At 44.3% G+C, this 10,411-nt stretch overlaps 1 protein-coding gene across 1 annotated transcript in view; it reads right to left on the reverse strand.

Annotated features, from left to right (window-relative positions):
- The window catches only part of b4galt2 (UDP-Gal:betaGlcNAc beta 1,4- galactosyltransferase, polypeptide 2), a gene marked incomplete at both ends in the record, with an annotated part of 214,159 nt that extends 204,407 nt beyond the window's left edge, over positions 1 to 9,752 (reverse strand). Inside the window, one exon of the mRNA XM_080726978.1 lies at positions 9,386 to 9,752. Within this exon, the coding sequence (XP_080583104.1) occupies positions 9,386 to 9,752 (367 nt within the window). The remainder of the gene's footprint in view (positions 1 to 9,385) is intronic.
- Positions 9,753 to 10,411: the final 659 nt, after the last annotated feature.

Below are 10,411 nucleotides of genomic sequence, written 5' to 3' on the forward strand. Positions count from 1 at the left end.
TTGAAAAATAGCAGATATACAAGCTCACAGCGCGGCACCGAGTGCCGCGCTGTGAGCTTGTAGATCTGCGAACATTTGTAACTAAAATCTTTCTTCTGGGGGGTCCCTGGAACTAGATATTTTGAGATGGGGGTCTGTGGCCAAATACATATGATTGTGGGGGTCCTTCACATGAAAAGGTTTGAGCACTACAGACTACAGTAGAAACATAGGTTTTTCAAAAAAATCTTAGAAGGATTTGAAATATTCAAAGACTTGTACAGATCTTTACGATTTTTCAAAAATAGCAGATCTACAAGCTCGCAGCGGCTATTTTTCAATAGTTAAAGTTCAAAATAATGCGTAATAATGCGTTCCCAGTCTAAATGGGTTAAACCCCCTCCCCATATGAAGAACATTCATGGGGGGCCCGCAGTGAATCCTTGTACCCACCCAGGGCCCAGAATTTGGTGTGACACCCCTGGGCCCACCCAGCCTGAGCGCTCCTCTTCAGTTACATAAAACTGTAGCTGGATGCGGAAGCTGAGGGCCAGAGTGACCAATTAATTGTCAAGACTTGGAGGAGCACTTTCACACATGTTTTAAACTTCTCTTCGTGTTAATTGGTCCCCTCTCTAATACTCAGTTTAAAATGGCACCATTTCTGTTCTAGCTCTGCTCTGTGTCTCAGAGGTGGGCTGTGGACAGCGCAGAAACCAGAGTGGTGGTAAAAAAAATAAAAAATAAAACAGAATAAGGGAAATGTCTTAACACGCAGAGCTACTGCAGTGAAAGCCTGTTTACACAGGTGTCTTTTTTTGTCCACAGAGGCCATAGTTCTGAGGTCCAGGGGGAGAGTGTTCCGTAGCCCAGTGGTTCTCAACCTCAAATTATTTTGGGGGGTCCGGGTCCCCAGATGATTAACTGCAACATTGTTTTCTCACTCAGCTGTAAACAAACCAACATAAAGTTTAAGTGTATATAGGGTATCTACATATTTCCAAAGTGACAATTTAAGGACTTTTTAATAACTTCTAAAAGGACAAATTAAACATTGGCCAAATTGTCAAATATTAGGGGCAGAAATTGTGAAAATAGCCGTCTACATGCTCACAACGCCGAACTGTGTTAGAAAAAATGTAATTCCTCAACTCTTAGTGTTCGTCAGGGTGGGGGGGTCCCCAGTTAAATATATGATTAGTTTGGGGGTCGCGGCCTAAAAAGGTTGAGAACCACTGCCGTAGCCCAAGGCGCGATCACCTCTGGTCTTACAATAAGTCTCATGGGAGACACAGTCAGCAGGCCCTGGGATGAGGCCCTCAGAGAGCTACTGGGAACGTAAGGAGCAGGTCACATACATATGGAGGGCTCTGGATGTGAATACCTGAGCCTTGAAATGGATTCTGAAGTTAACTGGGAGCCAGTGTAAGGAGGCCAGAACGGGGGTTACTGTATGTCAGTGGTTCTCAACCTGTGGGTCGGGACAGATGTTTGGCTCATGGGTTAACATTGTTTTCTCACTTAAAGGAGTAGTTCACCCCCAAAATGCCTTTTTTTCTATTGATTACTCATGCCATGGAGACTTGAGTTCAATAATATGTTTTTGTATTTGTCGCATTCCTAAGACAAACATTTGATTATAGTAAATTTACCTCCATCGATTCCGGATGGGGACCCGAATGCATTTGGGTCCCCATCCGGAATCAATGGGGGTACAATTGTAATACATTTTTTGTCTTAGGAATGTGGCAAAAACCCTTTACGAGTAAACAAAACAACATTCAGTATAAATATAAAGGGTATCTATCTACACATTTTTAAAGTGACAATTTAAGGACTTTTAAGACATTTTTATTACCTCATTTAACGTTGTTAGAATATGTGAAAGGTTAGATCTACATGCTCACAACGCCTCGCAACGCAAGGCGTTGTGAGCATGTAGATAAGCTATTTTCACAATGGAACAGATCAAGTCAAACCTAATGTAATGCCAACTCCTACAATTCCAAGTGCTTGTCAGGGTGGGGGACCCAGTTGAAATATGATTATTTTGGGGGTCGCGGCCTGAAAAGGTTGCGAACCACTGCTGTATGCGACAGGATCTCCTGGACCTGGTCAGCAGCCTGGCAGCGGCGTTCTGAACTAGGCTAGTTGTAGGTGGTCAAGAGATGCTAGTGAAGAGGGAGTTACATGGGGAGGGACTTAATAGTCCAAGCGTGGTGACACAAACGCATGAATTATCATTTCCAGCTCTGGGTGAGAGACAACGGATCTTAATTTAATGATGTTTCTGAGGTGATAATAATCACACCAGTGTGAAGTGAGCGGTGCCTTTGGTGGCCATTGTTATTGTTATAGTGTTCAGTGTGAAATGGCTATTCAGGCTATCTGATTAGCTAATAAACGACTTACAAAAAGTTCTGAAACTTAATTCTGTCAATTATATCTCCACTTCAATAATACCAATTGGTATCATATTTTACATAATTTTTGTCGTTGTCATTTGGAACCAAGTCATTTCTAGGTGGATCCCACATAATGTTCTAGTTTATTGATGCAAGAACAATTGACTTCTTACATCAAAACAATGGAGCACAAACTTTCCAGGAAGAGTGAATCCCAACCGACTATGTCGTGACTCATGCAGAGCGAACTAGATGGAAATTGAGCCCTTTTATGAAGAGCATTAGTGAGGACCAATTATATGAAGATATGGGTGAAAATGGGTGAAGTGCTCCTTTAATCCCATTGACTGCTATGAGGGCTATTAGACCAGTAACATTTCAGGTGAATATTATCACCTCAATGTCCTCTGCACATCTACAGTAATTACTGATATGTCTGACTTGTACTTTAACGTGCATCATGGCGAGCACAGAAAATAGCTGATCTACAGGCTCACAACGTATTTGCACCAAGCAGTGCAATGCATTGTAAGCTTGTAGATCTGCTATTTTCGGTGAGTGACACAGCGGCGCACAACTATAAGCATAAATCGGGGTTGACTTTTTAGGATAATTCATGAATATGTACTGTAGTAATTCTGAAACCAGCCTTGGAATATATAAAAGTTACTGTGGGTTCTGTGCTATGTCTCCACCTCCATAAGAAGAAGAAGAAGATTAAGATAATCACTAGTTAAAAAAGGAGAACTGAAAGGACAGGGGTGATGTCTGTAAGACTGACAGTCAAACATGTTTTGAAAAGGTGAAAAATCCCCAGACAAAAACATCCATTCACATCATCCACCATCCAATCAATCAGGCTAGTTGTTGGTTTGAATGTGAACAGCAAATAATCCTATCAGGAGAGAACAGCACTGACAGCACTGAGTTTGGGAAGAGACGCCAAGAGAAAGAAAACATACAATGTCCACACAGAATGGGAAGAGAATCCTTTTTTTGTCATGTTGAATGAAAGATGTATTTGTCTCATGTGCAATAACAACTGCACGCCGATGGCTGAAGCCTGTTTGGACACAAAATGTGATGATATTTTACCTCAGTTCATGAACCAAACCTGAACTATACTGTACTGCAGAGCTTGTAGATCGGCTATTTTCGGCAAAGAGGTTTGGTGTAGAGGGGAAAAAGAGCAGACTAAGTACAGAGTGAAAGGTCAAGTGTATTAAGTATTGACAGTTTTTGAAAGTGGTTAAATATTTGAAAACACACATTGACATGAATCCAAATTACACTGATGATTATTTTTGTGCTGCCAAACAATGAAACTATATGGAATCTATGAAAAGGTAGTGGGGGTCCCTGCTTCATCTCTCTCTCAGCTAAGGGGTCCTTGGCCTGAAAACGTTGAAGACCCCTGTTGTACTGAAATGTGGTTAATTGCCCACCCTATCTCAGATTAACCTAGTTTCTCCACCGTCATTGTAGTATTATTGACCAGCAAGCACTATGCAGGAAGAAACTGAGCATGAAAGATTTGATGGATGTTGTCATGAAGGGTGTGTGTTGCATTCAACGTGTGAGTCTGTATTTTCTCACATGAGGGCTTTCAGATCATCACCTTGTTGCCTCCGTGAGAATTGCTACCAGCAGCCACCAGATTGACTTTAAAGGATTGGTAGTTAGTTTCCAGTGCCAACTCTCACACTGAAGCCGGTCGTATATAGGAGGATGGTGTTGCTCAACAATAAAAGCTGACCTGCAAGTTTTACAACGCCTCGCATCCGAGACGCGCTGTGAGCTTGCAGATTCTCTATTTCTGATGCAAAACACAGCCTAAAAGCATAAATTACGAGGGTACTCATCAATCGATCACAGATCGATCAAGTGTTAGGTCTCCCTGGGTGAGAATTAATAATGTGCCATTTTTGTATTATTATTATCCCTCTCACATGGCCCAGTCCTAGCGCCACCATGAGGCCGATTCTTGCAAAACACATTTTTGGACACTGCTCCTACAGATGTTGCCCTAAAATCACGCAAAGCGGTACACAGTATCTCTACAGTCATGTCATCAACATGCATCTGTCACATCTAGTGCCACAATCAGGCCGCTTTTTGCAAAACAAATTTTTTGGACACTGCTCCTACAGATTTTGCCCTAAAATCACACAAAGCGGTACACAGTATCTCTAAAGTCTGCCTTCAAAAGTTTGTGTATGCGACCTGACGGTCACTTATCTCCCGATTTAAGGAGTCTTACTGGTTAATAAACAGAGGATTGAAAAATGCAGTGACAGTGACAAATACGAGAGAGTGATGTCCTGAAATATTCTAATTACAGACAGGCATTTCAGACAGAGCAAGCAGGATTGTGGGTGATTTAGTGTTCCATTTCAGTGCTGTATTCAGCGGTCCCACCAGAATGCAGAACAGATCGTTGGCAGTCTAAACTGAAGCATGTGATTAGATTTTGGTCAGAGCCGATTGCCGTGATCGGAAAAGATGGGAGAAGAATTTGGTTGCATTTCCATTTTTTAGTTCTTTGTGCCTGCGGATTTCTCTCTCCAGTCACGGTTGATCTCCATAAGTCAATGTAAATCTTCCTCTTTTCAGCACTTGTCTTTCTGCCACATTCGATCGCCTTTTATTTCAACCTCTGCGTGTCTCTCTTACTAAATCAATGCAAGAGTAACAAGAGTAAATGGCGATTGAACAAAAAGATAGCGTTACAGGGAGTGAGCAGACGGGCCTCCCTGGAGGTGTAGTGGCAGTGAGTGCAATGGAGCACAAAGTATACAAGACATGTGGTCATTGATGAAGGAGGTGAACCCAATGGGCGGCAGGAAGAAAAACACAATGCATGTGTAGCTGACTAACCAGGGGTGTCGCACTATACATTCTGGGCCCTGAACCCCATGAATGTTCTTCATAGGGCCCAGAATTTGGTGCGACACCCCTGGTTAGTCACCCCTGATAGATTTGGTGCAGAGGTGTAAAAAGTGTATACTGTACTGTATAGTATGAACTATATAGGGTTTGAGTGGTTGACTGAAGCACATTTGCAGGCATATAACTTCCTGTTTTCCCCTCACGTCTCTCCTCCACACATCTCCCCTACACACACACACACACACACACACACACACACACACACACACACACACACACACACACACACACACACACACACACACACACACACACACACACACACACACACACACACACACACACACTTTGAGGAGCCCGGGAATGCAGCATAACATAGAACTTTGATGCTATGAAATATCCCCCAGCCACGTCGACTCTCTCAAGTCAATAATACTGATACAGTGAAATATCAAGTATGAACACGGTCAGCAGGGATATATCTACCGCTGCTTTGATTTTCCTGTGAACTCTGACTTTGAAGCAAACATTAAAGCGGAGAAAAGCATTTTTTCCCCCCCTCTTCGATATTCATCGGGGGTTATTATGGGGAGGGGAGGAGTTAGGATGCAAGGTAATTATAGTTTTGAGTTTTTCATTAGTTTGCATTTTTAATTTCATTTTCACTTGATTTTTTGAAGTTTTTGTTTTTAAAGTGGGTTTGCTTGTGAAGAGAAATGTGTTTTATTATTTTTAGTGTTAGTAACAGTTTTACGTTACTGTAATACAGGGATGTCAGGGGCAAGATTCAAAAAGCTCAGAACAATAGTCATGTTGAACGTGGTTAAAATGGACCGCATCAAATAATGGCCGATATACCGTATATTGGCCAAACCTACAGGATATAGCCTATCGTTGGGCTCTATCTACAGGCACACAATCCTTCACGATTCTATAATGACATTTCCAAAACAGGGACACCAGGGTTAAAGTGGTTTACAAGATGAAAGTGGAGTCTGGAAACCCACTTCAGCTGATGGGAGGTAATCCATGTGTTGCATTATCTGTGTGTTTGAACATGCATCAGAGACACCCACAGGAAGACGGCAAGGGAAAGAAAGAAAGATGGAGAGAGAAATACCGTATAAGCCCCCTTTCCACTGCAAGGTGGAACCAGAACTTTCAGGAACCTGAACCTATTTTTTTGGTTCTGGTTTGTTTTCTTTGCACACGGCCCGGTTCCAGACGAGGTTCCTGGAACCTTTTTCCGTACCTGCTCCTGAGGTAGAACTAAACTTGAGTTCTGGGAACCTATGGGGGCAGGGGCCAGCAGCACTGCTGCTGCTCTTTTTTGGGACCTTCCCAGTTAGTTGTATGGAAACGTAAGCGGAACTTGGTCTCAGAACTTCACAGGTTCTTGAAAGTTCTTGGTTCTAGTTCTGGGTCTGCCCTACAGTGGAAATGGGGCTGAGAGAGAGAGAGTAGGAAGGGTCCCGTATCATATACTGTAATTATGGATGGATCTAGTGATGCCTGGACTTAGAGACTCCATCAACCTCTGATATTTGAGACGATGAATGATATCAATGCAAGCATGTGTGTGTCTGTCTGTGTGCGTGCGTGCGTGCGCGTGCACACGCACAGGCCGTGCATGCTTGCGTATACGTGTGTGTTTATGCGTGTGCATATGCCGGGCCTAAAGACATGTCATCACACAAGTCCCTGCAAACTGTTATATAAGTATTGACCATCGACCTTGCTACACAGTCCCCACAACCAATAATGTAGGAAAACAAAAAGATCACCCTTTTTGTTATGTGGTTTTGAGTGCATTTGTGCGTGTGCCTGTGTGCGTGCGTGTCTGTGTGTGTGTGTGTGTGTGTGTGTGTGTGTGTGTGTGTGTGTGTGTGTGTGTGTGTGTGTGTGTGTGTGTGTGTGTGTGTGTGTGTGTGCCAATACTAATAGTTTTAGCCGTGAGTGCGTATATGGGTGAAATACTCTTAAATCGTTGACATTAAATCCATTTAATGTTTCAGGCTCCCCCGGAAAAGAAGAAACACAATCCCAGCAACAGTAGCTCTCCCACTAATTGGAATTAGACTGTAAAAGCATTTGGTCACAGAGTAAAAAATGTCTCCCCCCAGGTTTCAAAGGCCTTACCCCAACTATTTATAACAACACATAATAATAGTCTAGCAAGTCCGATCAGTAAATCTAGAAAACATGAGTCATATATCGTCGTTGTCGGGTGAAAACCTTATACGTCCAAAACCGTTAGTTTAGCATTTATCATTTAAAAAATGATTTAAACTAGTGAAAACAGCCGATCTACAAGCGCCTCGCACCGCGAGGCGTTGTGTGCTTGTAGATCAGCTGTTTTCACTACTTTTGTGCGACGGCCTTGTATAATGAAGCAGGGTTTTACTTGGTGAAAAAACTTACAGATTTGAAACTTGGAGATGCGAGATTTACGCTCGACAACGACGATATATTCCCCAGCCACGCCATTTGTCTTAGGGTTTAACTAATGTGACATAATATCCTCTCTGTTGGGTGGAAACCTCATATGTCCAAAACTGGATTCAAGTGTAAAAAATAGCAAAAGTAGCAGATCTACAAGCTCAAAACATATTGCTTAGTGCCGTGCTTTGAACTTGGATGGATCTGCTACTTTTTATGCTTTTGTGTGACGCTGTAGTATGATAAAGATGGAATTTATTTTACGAAAGAAATTGTGTGCATTGTGTGCTTTTAGCTCTGCTATTTTCAAAAGATCTTTATACATTTGAATACTTGAAATAGTACACTCTGTCTAATGAGTACGATTCTATAATGGCATTTCCAAAACAGGGACGCCAGGGTTAAAGTGGTTTACAAGATGAAGTGGAGTCTGCTAACTAGGGTTGGGGATGGTAACCGCCGTACCACTACATTTTGATACTTCTGTACTTTTACTCAAGTACAGAAGTACTTGAATTCAATATTTTGAATTCCAGACTTTTACTTGTACCAGAGTATTCTACATTGCAGTATTGAGTACTTTTTCCACCACTGCTGTCTAATGTCCAGCAGTAACCCAGCAGTGGAGTTCTGCTTCCAACAGATGTGAAAAGTCCTCACAGCGACATATGATGACTTGGCTTTGTTCCACACAAAAATTACTTCACAGTTCCCTAAGCAAACAAAAAAATAGAAGCTGCAAGCAGGCTAGCCGTGAAAATGCAAGCTGTGATCTCTCCACCCACAAATAACCAGCTGCCGTGGAGCAGAAAATATCAAAACAAAAAGTGAGAGGAATGGAAGAAAAGGGGGAGCGAGTCATTTATGTGTCGTTTATGCTGAGGAATCACTCATTAGAACGAGAGAATGAATCACCGCGGAACAGCAGAACAAAGGTGGCGCGCGCTGCACAGCATCAATCTCTAGTGTTTGTTCCATCGCTTTAAAGTCAAAAACTGCTCCACCGAATGAAAATCTGCTCACACAGATTGTCTGTCCAATCACTTGAGAAACTCTACCGTAATAACACATTAAGGATTCCAACAACATTCTCTCTGATCACAGCCATGAACAGTCAGTGACTGTGAATTGCTACAAAATAAACAGGACATGCATGATTTAATGATTGTAGACTGATAGGCAACTCTTTTGTCCACCACTCAACAACCCCAAATTAAATGTGGAGCATAATTCCAGAGGGCCACATCTGACAATAAAGTATCATTATCATCAACATCATCATTAAACCTGGAGTCCATATTTTGGTCATTATTATTATTATTTTGCTTATCACAGTGTTTCTCAAAGTGTGGTCCGGGGACACCCAGGGGTCCTTGATGGGGGTTCCAGGAGGTTCCCAGCTAAATGATTGATAGATGGCTGGGAACCAAATGTGGACACTTACATGTCTGTAAGTCTGAGAGTGTAGAAATGGAATGGGTCCATTTGGTTCCATTTCTACACTCTCAACAGTTATGGGGGTCTGCCTTAATGTTGGGGGCAAATTGGGGGTCCTTAAAACAAAAACATTTTTTTTTGAGAACCAGCTGACTTATAAGACGATGACACGCCCAAAACAAGGACTCCCGAGGTTTAAAGAGGTAATAATAACAAACATGTGGGCAGTGACTCACCCAGTCCGGGGGGGATCTCAGGGCACGGCGGCAGAGGCTTGGGCGAAGGCGTGTGGCTGTTGGGACCCTGGGTCTTGGTGCTGCCGGCCGCCAGCTGCTCCCCGGGGGCCAGCAGGTAGCTGGCCAGCGTGGCGTTGGGCCGGGACAGGTTGTAGTAGTAGTAGTGGTGGCCGCTCCCCGCCGTGCCGTTGCTGCCGCGGGAGCCGTTGCGGCCGCTGCCGTTGGTGTTGAAGCGGCTGAAGAGGTCGAAGCGCTGCGTGTAGACGTCCAGGTAGAGGATCATCATGATGAGGAAGTGGAGCAGGCAGAGCAGCAGCACGCCCTTGCAGATGCGCTCCAGGGTGCGGCCCAGCATCAGCCGGGTCATGGCGGCCGCCGGCCGCGGTGGCCGCCCCCCCGGGGCGGCCGGCGGACGACGGAAGAGGAGGACGCCGGCCACACAGCTGGCGCCGCACAGCTGGCGCCGCCCGGCTATGCGCATGCACTCATCCAGGACCCGACCCGTCCCGTCCCGTCCCAACCTGACCCGACCCGACCAACCGACCGCCTGGTTCACCCCCTGCTGCTGTTAGATCCTCCACGGGAACATGTGGTGACTCCTTGTGTGACGTCTGCAGGGGACATGTGGAGGTCACTGATCAAAGAGACGTGGAGTCATTGGGGGCCGGTGGTTCTTGTGCTCAGAGCCTCTGGTCTGGCTCTGGCCGATGCCCACATGATCAAAGCACCAGCACTGCTGCTATAGTTGAGCCTGAGTCACACGACGAGGGTCAATCTGTCTGACTGGGGCTGATGAGAGGGGCTTAAGGTCCCCTGGTCCAGACAGACAGCTGGTATCTGATGATACGGCTCATCTACATGTATGAAGTCACTAGATGTCCCCCAACTAAAGTCAGTACCAAATGTTGGTGCTTAGGAAGGAGTTCCTGGTGAGTAACTCACTGGAGACCTGCAGTCGTCCACTGCTGCCAAGCAGTCATCAGCACTGGGTCCTCCTGATGAGTCATTTGGAATCCCTCTCTTTTA

This window comes from Nannobrachium achirus (genome assembly GCF_963921795.1).
Source record: "Nannobrachium achirus genome assembly, chromosome: 5".
NCBI classification, from domain to species: Eukaryota; Metazoa; Chordata; class Actinopteri; order Myctophiformes; family Myctophidae; genus Nannobrachium; species Nannobrachium achirus.